The 18090-nt window shown below is 41.9% G+C and overlaps 1 protein-coding gene across 7 annotated transcripts in view; it reads right to left on the minus strand.

The window, feature by feature from the left end:
• Positions 1 to 427: 427 nt before the first annotated feature.
• The window catches only part of IRAG1 (inositol 1,4,5-triphosphate receptor associated 1), a 148657-nt gene continuing 130994 nt past the window's right edge, over positions 428 to 18090 (minus strand). For all 7 annotated transcript variants that reach the window (XM_066250951.1, XM_066250953.1, XM_066250952.1 and 4 more), the window contains 3 exons: positions 10687 to 10809; positions 9289 to 9423; positions 428 to 3849 (listed from right to left, as the gene is read on the minus strand). In XM_066250951.1, coding sequence (XP_066107048.1) covers positions 3606 to 3849; positions 9289 to 9423; positions 10687 to 10809 — 502 coding nt within the window. In that variant the 3' untranslated portion in view covers positions 428 to 3605. The remainder of the gene's footprint in view (positions 3850 to 9288; positions 9424 to 10686; positions 10810 to 18090) is intronic.

Genomic DNA, 18090 nt, shown 5'->3' on the forward strand with positions numbered 1-18090 from the left:
TCTGAATTTGATAGGAACAAGGGAATAAAGAGAGTTTGAAGTATTGGGTAAGATAGTTTGTTTCTAGGAAACTAGATCTGGAAGGTCTACATCTCTCTGCACCTAGTTTCAAGAAAGACTGAAAAATGTAATTTAGCTATGAAAATTAGATTGATAAAAACTCAACAGTCTCAATCACAGCAAAATGTATTAGTTAAAAAAAAAAAAACCACCACCACAATAGGCCAGGAAGGTCCAGGAAACTAAGATCAGAATGGGGAAGGGGAGGAGGAGGAGAACTGATCCAGCAGCTGGGATGAGGGTGGGGTGGGGGGACTTCCAGGGTGCTTCTGGGAGACACTAATAGCCAATGGGATCTGTTTAATTCAGGTTTGGGGCAAGATTATTGGCTCAGCCCCACAAAATAAGAAGGCATTTAGCTGTTGCCAAAGATTTAGAAATGTGCTTTTATTTTCAAACTCAGGCACGTGACACTCTATAGTTGAAGGCTAACACTCCCGTGTGAGGTTTAACAACATTTGGAACTGACAGCCAGTGATACACAAATCTGGCATCTCTGTCTCCACTGACTCTGTCAGGCTGTACATAGGGAGAAATACATATTTGCTTTGTAGTAACTAAAAAGTGAAGGTCCTTTTAGGAGGTGACATCAACAATGGTACAAACAGTACATCACTCTGCAACTGAGAATAGGCACCCAGAGCCCTAGGGCTAAGCAGAAATGTCAGACTCAGAGGCATTTTGAGGGAAACTTTTATTTCAGATCAATATCACTGTCGGAAATACAGGACCTGTTTCTCTCCATTTCACTACTGCTTTGGCAACAGTTCCATCCACCTCCGGTTGATCTTTGCTTTTCAGAAAAGAAATACCAACAAGTACTTTCTCAGGAATGCTCTTGGAAATGTAGTTACTCTTATGCCCCTTCTTTTCTTCAACCTTCCTTACTCTCAGTGTAGTCTGGGTGAGGGCCTCGTCTGGGCATGCTCTTGCAGGCCTTTCTGTGAAACAGCTGGGGGTGCGGGAACTCCCTGTACCCCCTCTCCTGGCCTTTGTCTCATCTGGAAACAAAGGCAGGAACCCTGTGGCCCAGTGGACAGTGGGTCAGCTCAGGCTGATTCTTCTTTAGGAGAGGCTGAGACTGGACATTATCAGCCTAGAGCTCTGTTCACAGCCACTCTCTCAAGAGCTCTATTTGCATCCTGTCTTTGGCTTGGAGGGCCTAAAGCTCCTCCAGTATGTCTGGTCTCCCTGGAAAGAGGAGGGGAAATCATCCATCCATGCCCCCAAGTTTGTCTGCTTTGATCTGTACCTCGTTACCGTAATGGCACATCCTTGGTCAACCCTAGCTTGGGCTTCTTTCCCAGTGATTTTCTAGTCACTGTAGAGGACTGAAATAACCACTCTAAAGTAACATCCTGTTTTAAAGCAAGGCCTAGTCTAGGTGGGTCTTATGAAAGGAGTGGTTGCATGAAGCCTCGTTCTTAAACTTGGAAATGATGTTGCTAGTAGGGCCTCATTTCTGCTCTCTCTCAGAGTACAATAAACAATATTAGAATAAGTTGAGGCTAATAAAAATGTTATTTTTCTTAGTGAGATAGTGGTGGTGATAGTGTTGGTATTGAGAAGTATGCAAAATGCCAGGTGTTCGCAGGCAGCTCTACGCTACCTTAAGGCTCCCTTGTTCTTTTGATCAACATTTAATGACAACCTCCCAAGCATTAGCCACCATGTTAGACCCTTACCCAGAGAATGGGTAAGACATAATTCTTGTCTTTGAGGAAAAAAATGTAGGGGAGAGCAACACATAAAGAAGTTATTGTTACACACAGTTGTAATGGTCAATAATAAAGATGTTTAAAAAGTGCCAGAAAGCCCAGACAGTGTGTCCTATTGTGTTGGGTATAGAAGGGTGTTGGAGTGAGGTCCATAAAGCCTGTGTGGAGGGGATGATCTTTGCACTTGGTCCTGAAGAGTGACCAGAAGAAAAGAGCATGGCAGAAGAAAAACTAGTGAGTGGAGAAACAGAGCTATGAGAAGAAACAGGTTAGTCTGGGAACCAGAAACAGTTTGGAGGTGCTGAAGGGCCATTTGGGGGAGTGGGACTGGAATGTAAGGCATCCAGTTAGGAGACCACTAAAAGAGGACATTGAGTGCAGTGCTTAAGAATATAGCCCCTGGGCCAGCCTGCCTGGGTCTGAGTTCCAGCCCCATGACTTACTAACTGGCTGTCCTTGGAGAGTTCCTTGTGTTTTTTGTGCTTCCGTTTTTTTTTTAATCTGAAAATGAGAAGAACAGTGCCCACTTCATAGTTTTTTGTTTTTCTTGAGGACTAAATGAGTTATTACTTATATTAATACCTAGAACCGTGTTTGTCTCATGGTAAGTTTTATATTAGCAACAACAACAACAAAATTATCAACAATAAAACAGAAACAAAAGCAAAACAACCACAATAAAATCCACACAGAAAACAACACCCCCCAAAAAAACTGATGAGGGATGAAGGAAGGTAGAGCGAGGTCAAATTGAAGGTGGGGTATGCTCTATACGTGTTATAATACACAATTGGGAATGCTCTGAAACAGATGTTTAAGTGGGAAATTCTATTTGAACTGAAGCACTAAGGTACAACTGCACACTTACGTGTGGGCACATGGCTGCTGTAAGCACACTGTATCTCCTCGTTCACCTGAGAGATGGGCTAACTGTTCTCAATGGGGAGAGAACAAACAGGGAATAGAATGTGGTGGATAGCAGCTTAGAATTAGTACCTGAAATGGAGACCAGCAAGTTCACCATTGAAGCCATGAGTTTTCAGTGTTGTTGAAACATCTTAAATCCACATGGGGAGCTCATTGAACAGGTATCTAGTGACTGCCCGTGCCTAGTGAAAATCTGTGGGTTGGCTTTATCTACAGCACCCAGGGCACACATTTGGAGAGTTGTTGGCTTCATGCACACACGTGCTGTGTGTATGTGTGTTTTGTGTGTGTGTACAGATGCATATATATTGATTCACATCTTTCCATTGCATTCAAGCACTGAGCTAAATTCAGACTAAATGTTTTTCTGAGAAACCTTTCCTGCTTCTGTAAAGAGAAACTCTGGTTCCAAAGGAGCAGAAAGAGAGTCAGTGAGAATGAGATACGGGAAATGGGAAAGTATTCACGTTGTGACTCCAAATTCCAGGCCTGATTCTCAGAGTTGGATTTAGCCGTTAGGCACAATTATTCCTGATTTCCTATTGCAAAGAGGAAAAGGGGGAGAGTGAGCTTTTTACTGTACCCTGCAGTGAAGGTGTTTTATTTCTCCTGGCTGTCTGAGCCAAGGGCAGGCGGCCTTCCCTTCCATTAGAGTTCCTTGGTGATGGCGACTTCTTCATTCACTGGCTGCTTTCCCAGGGCAGTTTTGTTGATCCTCCAAGAACACAGGTTACTCTGTATGAAGAACTCCCACAGAAGAGCTGATTGTGAAAGAATCCCTGCTCATTCCTCAGCGGGCCGGTGATGGTGTGCCCACACCCAGGTCTGACAGCACTATAACCTGGGGAAAGGGTGACGGGCTGTGTGCTGGAGCAGGGCACTAGCAGGATGTCAGGCTTCCTACTGCTCTGCAGGCTGCTCATGCTGGAGTCCTGAGCTCCACCAGGAGTCCCTCTGGGTGGCTGAGCAAGTGGATCTTCCCAGGGGCCCATCAGTCTGCTCCACACAAGAGTTGTAGGAAGTGTACAACCCCAACACAACAGTCAAGACTAGCATCGCGGCAGCCATCATCCAGATGACTTGCCAGTGCTGACACAGTTTGGGATACATGACTTGTAAGAAATGAACCAATTCTTCAAGTTTGCTGTCAAATGAAAAAACACATAGGGGGTTGGTATATTGAACACATGTATGGTGCCCAGACCCATACTTCTCTGTCTGGAATACTTTCCATGCTATACAAAGTAGTAGTTCTCTAACTCAGTGGTGTATAGTTGCTTGGCAGCACTTATTCAAAATACCCAGGCCTACTGAATAAGAATCTCAAACTTTCCCCAGGTAGTTTTGATGCTACCAGCCCATAAACCTGTTGGGAGCTACTGAGATATAACTCCCTTTTTTCTTGTTTGATCATTCATTCATTCACACATGTCCTCATCTGTTTGTGAGATGGTCATAGGCATATGAACTCTCCCAAGCTCCAAGGAACAAGGTTGCTTGATCCACACTCCCATGCATCCTGACTGGCCTATCATCTTTTCTGCACTTGGTGGTATTAGTGATCAGTTCCAAGTTCTAATTTTGTCTGCCTCTGTGTTCGGACACATAATTTGTTTTTCTCAGTTCCACATCTGACTATGTCCAGAGTGGAAGGATTATGCTAAACTACTAGAAGACTCTTCTTTTTTTGAGAGAGAGAGAGGGAGAGAGAAAGGAAAGGAGAAAGATGAGAAGCATCAACCATAGTTGTTCATTGATTGCTTCTCATATGTGCCTTGACTGGGGTGCTCAAGCCAAGCCAATGACTGATCCCTTCCTTGCTTGAGGCAGCGATCTTGGGCTCAAGCCAGTGGCTTTGGGCTTCAAGCCAGCCACCTAGGGACCATATTGATAACTTCGTGCTCAAGGCAGCAAGCCTGTGCTCAAGCAGGTGACCTCAAGGTTTTGAACCTGGGACCTCAGCGTCCCAGGTTGCCACTCTATCCATTGTGCCATGATGGGCCAGGCAAGAAGACTCTTGATGTCAATGATAAATGACAAGGAACCAGATCAAACTTAAGAGTTCACTTTAAACCATCCCTGGAACAACTGGAGGATAGTAGGAACCTCCAGAAAACTCTGGGTGGCTTATTCAAGATGTTTTCTCAAACCCATTAATTTTTATTCCCTAATTTTTCCCTCCTCCTCTTTTTTTCATACTCTTTTCTCTCCCCTTTCTACTCTCTTTTCCCTCCCCTTTCCATTCTCTTTTCTCTCTTCCCTCCTTTCCTTTTATCTCTGTCCCTCCATTTTTGGCCTGCTTCACTCCTCTCTTCCCAACCACCTTTCAATTTTTCTGCTCTTTGTGGCCAAGTGAAAAGACATTTTGTCAGATGGCCCATTTTGAAGAGTCCATTCTTAGAACACTTTGCAGAAACCCTGGACACATTCGTTAACCTAGAATTTCTTTCTATTTCTAGTTCCAGATATCAAATGAGAGCCCTGGCTGGGTAGCTCCATTGGTTAGAGCATCATCCCGATACACAAAGGTTGAGGTTTGACCCCTGGTCAGGGCACATATAGGAACATATCTATATTTCTCTCCCTCTCTATCTCCCTCTCTCCCCTTTTCCTCTCTCTCTAAAAATCAATCATTAAATTTTTTTATTGAGAATATTGAGGATCACTAAATGGAATAGATGAGAAAAGTAACAGGGGATGCTTTCTAAGGATCTTGAGGCTCACATAGACAGTGAAGTATGCAGGCTGTTGCTGAGTAGTAGAAAAAAGATGCTGTAGCAATTAATAAAATGACTCAGTAAATAAGCTCTTTAGAAAGGAATGAGATATAATACTTAAGGGTGCCTGATTCAGATGCTAAGCTAAGGCACTGATTGGTTTCTTTTCCATGTGGGAACCCTCTGATGATAATTTCAGGAACAATTAAGTAAAGCACAACAGCGAGCCCCTTAGCCAAGGTGAAAATCATCTGCTGTTTACACAACTGTTGGGAAGGGAGAGCTTAGAAACAAAAGCTTGTTTTCTTTCAGCTCTATTTAGATTCTTTGGTTTCTATTTAGATATAATTGGATGATAAAAGCAGTCCTTCTTTTGGAGCTGTATTTTCATGCTCAAAACAAATTGCTACAGTGAGGAGAATGCCACTCTAACACCACCCTTATGTTGTGACACAACCTTCTTGAGCAAAGGAGAATGTCAGGATCTGGTTTTGTGACCCTTAAGTTGGTCACCCATTTTCAGCCTATAGAAGACATTAGAAATAGAACTAGATTAGAAAAAGAATTCCCTTGGAAAACAAGGTTTGGTTGTTCTGAGCTGTACTCACTCCTCTATAGGGAGGGGTGAAGTTGCTTCCCTGGCACCTGGGCCGAGAAAGAGGGGCTTCAGGAATGCTGCGTGGAGAGCTCCATACGTTGCAGTAAGGGGAAGACAGTGGACTGTTGTATGTGACTCACACCTGAGAAATCTGAAGAGCAAGGATCCTGCTGAAGTGCTTTGTGGCATCAGAGTAGGGGGGCATGATGTGGAATAGTATCCTCCTAGCAATAGTGGGCCAAAGGTACATATATTGCTTCTACTGGATGTAATCAGGTAAAGAGAGCTGGCATGGGATGTCATGGGTCCTGTCTGGAAATTCTACCTTAGAAGCTGAACAATGAAGGTGTACTTCCAGATGCCTGAGGACCAAGAGACGATTTTGAGTAGCCAAATGGAAGAGAAGCATTTAGCCTCATAAAGGGACCTGCAGCTGAGAGAACCTGAGCAATCGTGTAAATATGGGATGCTGTGATGAGGAGTGGTTTTCTCTGAAGGTCCCATAAAGCACCACACTGAACAAAGTCAGAAGTCAGCTTTCAACCCCTGCCAAGGCTTGAAGCCCCGCCACAGTAATACCAGTCAGGTAAGGCTTTTCCTACCCCTTAATCTAGATTCCCATTCCCAGCATTAACTGGAGAGGTCAGACACTGCATTAGCAATGCTAGGGTGGAGGGCTGGAGTGCAAGTAGAAGAGTGAGAGAGAAGCCATGCTTCCGTCTCCACTGCAGATTTCCTTCCTGGTGCAGACCAGAGCTGGGAGAGGAAAGACACTTTAACTTTATAAGAAGCTTGAAATTCTCAGTATTTCAGGGAACTGGCCATTTTATTACTGAAATGAGGTTATTCTTGGGACTTAAACTTGACCAGAGAACTCATGTTTTCTGAATTACTAGAAAAGTACAGGAATGTACCTAGTATCTTAATTCCATAGAGTAGGCTTACACAGGCAGTGGTAGAAAAGATAAAAGTTTTCTTTTGCACCTTATGAGTCTTACTTGTTCAATGTATTGCATAATGTCAGGAGATTGTGTTCTTTGTTTTAACATGGTTAGGATATTGGGTTGATTCACCAAAGTTTATTTAAGCTGATTCTCCAGAAAGTAATAATCATAACAGATTACATTATTATCTATTTTTAAACAGAGGAGAAATTCAGACAAAAAGGCTCTAGTGTTTGTTGTTGAATCTCTTAAATAAGGAATCAGCTGCTAGGGTTACCCCAATGTGTTTTTTAATTCACTAAATAGGACAGGGAACTTAATGACTTCAGACCTTGCCTGATAGTGAGATGACAAAATTCATGGGAGAATCATGTTTGAATGCAGGTGCCTGCAGGCAACTGTGAGTGTAAGGAACTCAGAAGTGAATGGATTGCTTGGCATTGAAGACAACAGCTCTCAGGGTGCATCTGGCTTGGGTCACAGTTGAGGAAGAGAGCCCTTAATTTTGAGTGGGAAGTTTATATGAAAGCAGTGTTGGTCAACATAGAAAAGGTGATTCTCACTGCTGGACCTGAAAAGGTGAAGCTACACACCCCTGTGCCAAAGGACAAGGACTCTTCTGAGGGCTATGCCAATGTCTGACATCCACCTAAGGGATAAGCATGTACCCAAGACCAAAAGTAAATGTGAAAGGGAGCCAAGGTTGGAGGGAGAACGAGGCCTCAGGATCAGTAGGATCAAGAGGACACTCTCAGATGATGGATGCTAAGGGCGGCCGTTTCCTTATGCTGCTGCCCAGGAGCTGTAAGGAGAGGAACCTAGGCACAGCCTTATCTTCCCTGGAGTTTCATGAAATGGGAGGGAGCTGCCAGTTGTCTAAAATCAAATTAGCTAGATAAGGATCCCGGCCTTGTGCTTTATAATCCAGACTGTTTATATTCCATGTCCTCTCTCTGTTTAGTTCCTTTTTGTTCTTTCTAGTGTTTGGAAATGTTAGAAGCTCCAGCCTGTGTTAGCTATATTGAAGGGAGTCAAATGAAGAACTCCCTTGTTCAGGCCTGGGCTTGACAGCATTCAAGGGAAGGAAGACATTGTGGTGGTCTGTAAAAAAATAAGAGCAGAGGACCCCAAGAGAGAAGACATAAGAGAACAGGATCTACTGTCTTGAGTAGGGGCTTTGCTTTCATTGCTGAAACTTGGGGGTTCTCTCACTAGGAGAGCTGGTGCATCCTAGCACAGGTTTGTTCTCGATGGTGAAGCATTTTCTCCAGCTCTCCTACATAGCTCTTCCCTTGAACACTGGCGTTAACTCATGTGGGCTGAGACCTTCCACTCTGGTTGAATCTTCTACCAACTGGGCTCTACTGGTTGTTCCTATGTGCTTTGAAGCATTTTTAGCTCACATCTAATCTTTATTGTATTACCTTTTTTGTTACATGCTTGTGGTTTCCAGAGTCTCTCAACAATGAGGCATAGACACATACCCTGTCCCAAGTTTAGCAGCTAATTAGATAATTAATCATTTTGGCTGGAGCCATTCTCAAGTTAGGATGGCTCAGGAGTATAAAAACAAAGATTTTGGAGAAGTGTTCCAACTTTGCTGTCACCACACTTTAAAACATCAAAGTCAAGAATTCTGGTTTGAATGTATTGAGACAATAGGATAGAATATATGAAGTTGGGGCTACCAGGATCTATATGTTCAGGATGAATACTACCTTTACATATTATATATGTTTTTTCAGATTTAGAGAAAAATACACTTGAAATATTTTAAAATCCCTAAGTGTTTTCAATCCAATGTAAAAACACTGTCCAGATGACCAAGCTTGTTTAAGCAGCAAGGAAGGGACCTGTTGTAGACTCACTTTTGCCACCGAGCTGAGTTTATCCCTTATACTCATCTGTTCTCTGTGCCCCTGTTCTTGTAAGAAACCCCCTCTAAAGCTTCAGGACACTTCCCTTAACCTTGGATCTTCCATGTGGATGGCTCAAAAGGGAGCTAGCTGTGGCTAAGCTAGGAGGGACTCCAGTCAGAGTCCTTGCAGTTAGTTCCTTGGTTCCTGATTACAACCCCCGTCGTCCCCCCCCCCACACACACACACTCTGCACCTCTGACCTCTCAGCTATTATAAACACCCCGTTGTTAACTGTTTTGGCTCTTTGGGATCTTTGCTGCCTCCTCCCCCAACATCACTGCTTTCTTGGTTTCTATTGGCTGCTTATTTGGGCCATAGGCCCACTGGTGCCATGGACTGGCACCTCCAGAGATGTTGTGCAATTAATGAATTGTGACCGATTTCAGCAATGGCAAGGGCTCCAACCTGTTTCTCTGTTCCTTTCCCTCTTTCTCAGTTTCTTCTGCCTCTTCTGTTTCCTCAGGACTCTCATTCTTCTGTTCTTCCTCCTCCTCTTTTAGGTCTTGAAGCTCTTTGGACTTCTTAAGACCTTCCTCGTATCTGGAAGGCAAAAAGGAACAATTGAGTCTGAAGAGACCAGGCACGGAGCATCCTTTCCTGAGGTCCTACAGGAGGGGACTTGAGCACCTCCAGGAATTATACACTTCCTGTGGTTCCACACAACAGGAAAAAGCTGGGAAGCTCCACTGAATCACATGGCTCATGTCAGTACAATTTCCCCTCGCTCTCCAGTCATCCTTCCTGTTTATGAAAGTGTGACAATACTGAGAGGGGAAAAATGTGACTGGGATCTTGTCCTACAAAACATTCAGTGGGGTTGAGATTGCGTTTGTTTTCTATGTAACCTTGGCACTTCAGCTTCTCACCTGGAAAATGGAGAGGGTGTCACTCATCTCACAGGGGGTTGGAAGGTTTTGAGGAAGTGGCAGGCAGGCATGCAGCCTGCCTTAGTGAGGTGCTCAGTAAATGTGTACAAAGCCAATGGAGGCATTCACCTTACACATACTGAGTACAGAGGACAGCTGTGGGTTAAAAGACAGGCTTTCCAAGAGAAACCCTGTGGATTTCCTTCTCCCAGGATCAACATTACACTGAATATGTCCTTCCTGCTCATCTCACAGCTGAGGGTTTATGGCCAACACAGACTGGCTGGGGCAACCCCAGCACAGTGGTTGCAGCTGCTACCCAGAAGCCCACAGTTTCAGACCAGTGGAAAGCTGTGTCTCCCTAGGAGCCATGGGGAAAGAAGCTCAGGGTGCAATGCATGATCAGAGGATATTCTGAACCTGGGTGAGCTTGGGCCCTGATTTGTAGTTTGTCCCATTGATGATTGACAAGCCAGAGTTGCTACTGAAGGGGCCAGTGGAAGTTGAGGGGACTCCAGTATACAGGAAGAAGGAAAGGTTGAGGCAGTTGTAGCAAGCAGTGTTGCAGTTGCTTCTGGGCATTTTTGGAAGTGACGTAACTGCTCTGGGTACTCAGGAAGCCTTAGGCACCACCAAGAGGAACCCACCCAGAGCCCTGAATTTTCAGATCATTCTGGGAAGTAACATTCTGGTGGCTTTTTGCCTAAAAAGAGGGCAGTCTTGTTATTGTCTGAGCACACCCTCTTGCCCTGCTTCCTTCTGTCCTTCCTGTGGAACAGTACTGCTCTTTCCTCTGTGGTTCCTCACTGAGACAAGGAGGGGAGGTCCTGGGGCCACTAATTGCTGCCCTGAATCCTCTAAGGGACAGGAAAAGCCCATGGGAAGGTATCTTCTGAGACCTGCCAGGTGACCTCAGAGTGGCTGAAGTCTGACTCACCTCTGCTTGTTGTATGCTTCTTCCTCCATCCTGGCCTTAGTCTCCTGGCTAATCTCCTCCAGACAGCTCGGAGTTGGCAAGGGAACAGAAGCTTCACAATCTGGGTCCCCATTTGTTTTTCCACTAGTGAGAAAAGGGAAGTACAGGGCGTCCTTTCAGGGACAGATAGGGCATCTGAAAACCAAACCATGTCTTTGGCCTGATTCCTCATTGGAAGTGAGGAAACTCCTTGGATTGAGTTCATTTCAATCTTTCTATGTTGAGACAAGACTTATAATGGTTTAGTCCATGAATCCTACCTAAACCTAAACCTCAAATAATGCATCAGTGTTCCCTTTTCCTCATGCTCCCAAATTCACCTTTATTCATATTTTAAGAGGTGTTGTAGATAGACAGACAGCTATTGAAACTTGACAGCACCAAGATGAGAAAGATAGAGGCAGACCAAAATGTTCAAGGTCATTCCATTCCTGTGTCCTGCTTTTGTTTCATTCATTTAAATATTTACCAAATACTGACTGGTCACAGGCATCTTGTAATATGCTGGGGATACATCAAAAAATAAATGATCCTTGCTAAAACAAAGCTTAGAAGGGAAAAAAGATCCCCCCAAAAGGAAAAAACTAAGTAATTCATGACAAGTTTTGATAATTTTTATGATAGAAATAAACTCTATGCAGTGACAGAAAGTGATGAGAGAATCTGCTTAGACCAAGTGGTCAGAAAGGGCCTGAGGTGGTGTAACTGCAGAACAGACTTAAAAGATGAGAAGTCAGTTATATGCATAACAGAGGGAAGATCAGTCTAGGTAGAGGGTGCAGGATATATGAAGACCCTGAGACACAAAAGATGCAGAGATGTTTGAGGACCTGAAAAGAGGAAGTGAGGCAGGAGTTAATTTTTGTACAAGAGGCACTCAAGTAGAGATATCAAGTAGGTGGTTGGATATACCAAAGTGAGTTAGAGATGAGCTCTAGGCTGAAGAAATTCATTTAGCATCATCACAATGTAGATGATATTTAAAGTGAGGGGAATGGGTAAGGTTGTCTAGGGAGATAGTATGAGTAGAGATGAGAAGAAGACCCAGGACCAAGCCATCGGCATCGCTGCCCTCAGCTCAGGTAGAGAAGAAGGAGTGACAGAGGAGACTGAGAAGTAGCAGGCAGAGAGGTGGGAGAAAAATCAGCAGAGCATGGAGTTCTGGGAGCAGAGAGAGGAGAGCATGCCAAGGAGGGAGAGGTGTCTATCACATACACACTTTCGATAGACCAAGTCAGAAACGTGCAAAGTGACTCTTAGAGTTAATAATATGAAGGTCAAGAGGCACTTTGATGAAATGGTGGAAACCAAAGACAGATTGGAATGGGCTTACTAAAGAATGGGAGGTGAGAAAGGAGAAGACATAGACACAACAATGTGACTAAGAAGGGAAGTGGAGCCCTGGCCGGTTGGCTCAGCGGTAGAGCATCGACCTAGCGTGCGGAGGACCCGGGTTCGATTCCCGGCCAGGGCACACAGGAGAAGCGCCCATTTGCTTCTCCACCCCTCTGCCGCGCTTTCCTCCCTGTCTCTCTCTTCCCCTCCCGCAGCCAAGGCTCCATTGGAGCAAAGATGGCCCGGGCGCTGGGGATGGCTCTGTGGCCTCTACCTCAGGTGCTAGAGTGGCTCTGATCGCAACATGGCGAAGCCCAGGATGGGCAGAGCATTGCCCCCTGGTGGGCAGAGCGTCGCCCCTGGTGGGCGTGCCGGGTGGATCCCGGTCGGGCGCATGCGGGAGTCTGTCTGACTGTCTCTCCCTGTTTCCAGCTTCAGAAAAATAAAAAAAAAAAAAAAAAAAAAAAAAAAAAAGAAGGGAAGTGGAAGAGTGTGTTGGGGGAATACATAATTAAAAAGTGGGTTAAGCGATTGAAAGCACATTTAAATGTGGACAGAAATGGTCCATTAGAGAAGATGGGAGAAAGAGAATAACCAAAGGAACAAATTCTCTAAAAAGGGAAGCAGAGACAGACCTTTAAAAGATTGAGAAACTTTTCCTTGGCAGATTGTAGGTTGGGGATCTGGTGAAGGAAGATGAGAGGGCTACTATCTAATAGCTTAAATTTTCTCTATAAATGGAAGACAAAATTATCTATTGAGAATGAGAGATAGAGAGGCCTAGGCAGGTATAAGAGAGGAGAAGGCATAAAAGAGTCATTGGGGTGGGGGGAGGACAAGCATGTTAGAAAATCATAGTAGGATGGAGCCCATTTGAGGTATGGGATCACAAGTTTAAAGGAAGTATGCTGATAGGTATGCCTTTTCTAAAGATCAAGCAGCCCTCCTAGGTAACCAGAATCCCAGGGGGAGTCATGTCAAGGAGGAACTCTCCAACAAGGCAGAGAGTGAGCAAAGCTTTTCAACCAGGACTCAAAAGATCACGGTTGCCATCTGGCCAACCCCTCAGACAGGCTTTATGAGTGCGGCTTATATCTTCCCTCCTTATTCTTGGCATCAATCAGTTTCTCATCTGTTAGTTTTCATCAGACATTGTAAAATTTACATTTAATCAAGCTGGAAACCAAAACCCATTGTGAACAAAAAAATAACACTCTAAAAATATCAGCTATTCATAACATTTCTCCTTTTGCAAATTACATTATCAGCTCCCTTCTATGTGACCTTTGCCTAATGTGCAGTTTCCTATTTGTTCAAACAACTGGAAAAAGAGCAGAAAAACATAGCTACAGCCAAGGACAGGGAAAATAATTCTTTTAAATAAATTTATTATTAGAAATAAAATATCAGAGCTTTAATATCTTTTTTCTACAGCTGCCAACCTTAGAGGTTGATGATCAACATGTCTGAAGGAGGGCAGTGTAATCTGGAGGAAAAGAAGCTGCTTGGAGCAAACATGGGTTCAAACCCCAACTCCAACAGATGCAAATTACTTAATTACCCTGACTTTCAGATTGCTCAACTGTCAAATGAGGATAATGATGTATATCTGAAGGCAGTAGTGTAAGAATTAATGAAAAATATAAGTAAACTTTCTGCAATATGGTACATAGCAAATAATATTAATTATTATTAGTTATGCAGTAAATTTATTAGTAAATTTTGGGAGCAATCTGAGGTTCTTCTGAACTTGATCCATAAAAAAATCCAAGCTGTAAGTTACCTGGTAATCATTTACATCTTCAAGAGAGAACCTGATATACGTGACTCTGACACTTTAGAATCAGTGGAACACTAAATGTGACTTTAAAGTATGGTAAAACTGACATAAAATCGCTTTACTAAATTTCTCAAATGTGTGTATATTGTGTGCCTTAACACACTGATTCACCTTCAAATTTTGCTGATCAAGTGTTGGTAAATAAAATTTTCACTGTCCTCAGGTTAATGCTCTGTAGAGAATAAAACTTTTCCCTAGTAGAACCAGGAAACACATTTCAACAACTTTTTAACATGTGGGTCTTCTATGCAGGGCCCCGATCTCACAGGCTGATCTCCTTGTTCAATTTAATTCATCTATGGGGCTTTAGTTCTTTTTTTTTTTTTTTTTTTTTATAATTTTATTTTTTTAATGGGGTGACATCAATAAATCAGGATACATATATTCAAAGATAACAAGTCCAGGTTATCTTGTCGTTCAATTATGTTGCATACCCACCACCCAAAGTCAGATTGTCCTCCGTCACCCTCTATCTTGTTCTCTCTGTGCCCCTCCCCCTCCCCCTTTCCCTCCCCCATTCCCCCCTCCCCCCCGTAACCACCACACTCTTATCAATGTCTCTTAGTTTCACTATTATGTCCCACCTACGTATGGAATAATACAGTTCCTGTTTTTTTCTGATTTACTTATTTCGCTTCGTATCATGTTATCAAGATCCCACCATTTTGCTGTAAATGTTCCGATGTCATCATTTCTTATGGCTGAGTAGTATTCCATAGTGTATATGTGCCACATCTTCTTTATCCAGTCATCTATTGATGGGCTTTTTGGTTGTTTCCATGTCCTGGCCACTGTGAACAATGCTGCAATAAACATGGGGCTGCATGTGTCTTTACGTATCAATGTTTCTGAGTTTTGGGGATATATACCCAGTAGAGGGATTGCTGGGTCATAAGGTAGTTCTATTTTCAGTTTTTTGAGGAACCACCATACTTTCTTCCATAATGGTTGTACTACTTTACATTCCCACCAACAGTGGATGAGGGTTCCTTTTTCTCCACAGCCTCTCCAACATTTGCTATTACCTGACTTGCTAATAACAGCTAATCGAACAGGTGTGAGGTGGTATCTCATTGCCGTTTTGATTTGCATTTCTCTAATAGCTAAAGAAGATGAGCATCTTTTCATATATCTGTTGGCCATTTGTATTTCTTCCTGGGAGAAGTGTCTATTCATATCCTCTTCCCATTTTTTTATTGGATTGTTTGTTTGTTTGTTGTTGAGTTTTATGAGTTCTTTGTATATTTTGGATATTAAGCCCTTATCTGAGCTGTTGTTTGAAAATATCATTTCCCATTTAGTTGGCTTTCTGTTTATTTTGTTATCAGTTTCTCTTGCTGAGCAAAAACTTCTTAGTCTGATGTAGTCCCATTCATTAATTTTTGCCTTCACTTCTCTTGCCATTGGAGTCAAATTCATAAAATGCTCTTTAAAACCCAGGTCCATGAGTTGAGTACCTATGTCTTCTTCTATGTACTTAATTGTTTCAGGTCTTATGTTTAGATCTTTGATCCATTTTGAGTTAATTTTTGTACAGGGGGAGAGACTGTAGTCCAGTTTCATTCTTTTGCATGTGGCATTCCAGTTTTCCCAGCACCATTTATTGAAGAGGCTTTCTTTTCTCCATTGTGTGTTCTTGGCCCCTTTATCAAAAATTATTTGACTATATATATGTGGTTTTATTTCTGGACTTTCTATTCTGTTCCATTGGTCTGAGTGTCTATTTTTCTGCCAATACCATGCTGTTTTGATTGTCGTGGTCCTATAATAGAGTTTGAAGTCAGGTATTGTTATGCCCCCAGCTTCATTCTTTTTCTTTAGGATTGCTTTGGCTATTCGGGGTTTTTTATAGTTCCATATAAATCTGATGATTTTTTGCTCTATTTCTTTAAAAAATGTCATTGGCAGTTTGATGGGAATTGCATTAAATTTGTATGTTGCTTTGGGTAATATAGCCATCTTGATTATATTTATTCTTCCTAGCCAAGAACAAGGTATATTCTTCCATCTCATTATATCTTTTTCAATTTCCCTTAACAATGGTTTATAGTTTTCATTATATAAGTCCTTTACATTCTTTGTTATGTTTATTCCTAAGTATTTTATTTTTTTTGTTGCAATCGTGAAGGGGATTATTCTTTTAAGTTCCTTCTCAGTTGTTTCATTGTTGGCATATAGAAAGGCTATTGACTTCTGTATGTTAATTTTGTATCCTGCGACCTTACTGTATTGGCTTATTGTTTCTAGTAGTCTTTTTGTGGATTCTTTGGGGTTTTCGATGTATAGGATCATATCATCTGCAAAAAGTGATACCTTTACTTCTTCTTTTCCGATATGGATGCCTTTTATTTCTTTGTCTTGTCTGATTGCTCTGGCTAGAACCTCTAGTACCACATTAAATAAGAGTGGAGAGAGTGGACAACCCTGTCTTGTTCCTGATTTAAGGGGGAAAGCCTTCAGTTTAGTGCCATTTAATATGATGTTAGCTGATGGTTTATCATATATGGCCTTTATCATGTTGAGATATTTTCCTTCTATACCCATTTTGTTGAGAGTCTTAAACATAAAATTGTGTTGTATTTTATCGAAAGCCTTTTCTGCATCTATTGATAAGATCATGTGGTTTTTGTTCTTTGTTTTGTTGATATGGTGTATTACATTAACCGTTTTACGTATGTTGAACCATCCTTGAGATTCTGGGATGAATCCCACTTGATCATGATGTATTATTTTTTTAATATGTTGTTGTATTCGATTAGCTAGTATTTTGTTTAGTATTTTAGCATCTGTATTCATTAGAGATATTGGTCTGTAGTTTTCTTTTTTTGTGCCATCCTTGCCTGGTTTTGGTATGAGGGTTATGTTGGCCTCATAAAATGTGTTTGGAAGTATTGCTTCTTCTTCAATTTTTTGGAAGACTTTGAGTAGAATAGGAACCAAGTCTTCTTTGAATGTTTGATAAAATTCGCTGGTATAGCCGTCAGGGCCTGGACTTTTATTTTTGGGGAGGTTTTTAATGGTTTTTTCTATTTCTTCTCTACTGATAGGTCTGTTTAGGCTTTCTGCTTCTTCTTGACTCAGTCTAGGAAGGTTGTATTTTTCTAGGAATTTATCCATTTCTTCTAGGTTGTTGAATTTAGTGGCATAAAGTTTTTCATAGTATTCTACAATAATTCTTTGTATATCTACGGTGTCCGTGGTGCTTTCTCCTCTTTCATTTTGGATTTTGTTTATATGAGTTCTTTCTCTTTTTTCCTTGGTAAGTCTTGCCAAGGGTTTGTCAATTTTGTTGATCTTTTCAAAGAACCAGCTCCTTGTTCTATTAATTTTTTCTATACTTTTTCTGTTCTCTAATTCATTTATTTCTGCTCTGATTTTTATTATCTCCTTTCTTCGGCTGGTTTTGGGTTGCCTTTGTTCTTCTTTTTCTAGTTCCTTAAGGTGAGAAGTTAAGTGGTTCACTTGGGCTCTCTCTTGTTTGTTCATATATGCCTGAAGCGATATGAACTTCCCTCTTATCACTGCTTTTGCTGCATCCCATAGATTCTGATATGTCGTATTGTCATTTTCATTAGTCTGTATATATCTTTTGATCTCTGCACTTATTTCTTCTTTGACCCATTCATTTTTTAAAAGTATGTTGTTTAGTTTCCACATTTTTGTGGGATTTTTTTCCTCTTTTTTGCAGTTGAATTCTAGTTTCAAGGCTTTATGATCAGAAAATATGCTTGGTACAACTTCAATTTTTCTGAATTTGCTGATGTTGTTTTTGTGGCCCAACATATGGTCAATTCTTGAGAATGATCCATGTACACTGGAGAAAAATGTATACTCAGTCACTTTGGGATGAAATGTCCTTTAGATGTCTATCATATCCAGGTGCTCTAGTGTTTTGTTTAAGGCCACTATGTCTTTGTTGATTCTCTGTTTGGATGACCGATCTAGAGCCGTCAGCGGTGTATTGAGGTCTCCAAGTATGATTGTATTTTTGTCAGTTTTTGTTTTAAGATCAATAAGTAGCTGTCTTATATATTTTGGTGCTCCTTGATTTGGTGCATATATATTAAGAATTGTTATGTCTTCTTGATTCAGTGTCCCCTTAGCCATTATGAAATGGCCATTTTTGTCTCTGAGTACTTTTCCTGTCTTGTAGTCAGCATTATCCGATATGAGTATTGCTACACCTGCTT

Source organism: Saccopteryx bilineata, chromosome 1 (genome assembly GCF_036850765.1).
Source record: "Saccopteryx bilineata isolate mSacBil1 chromosome 1, mSacBil1_pri_phased_curated, whole genome shotgun sequence".
Taxonomy (NCBI): domain Eukaryota; kingdom Metazoa; phylum Chordata; class Mammalia; order Chiroptera; family Emballonuridae; genus Saccopteryx; species Saccopteryx bilineata.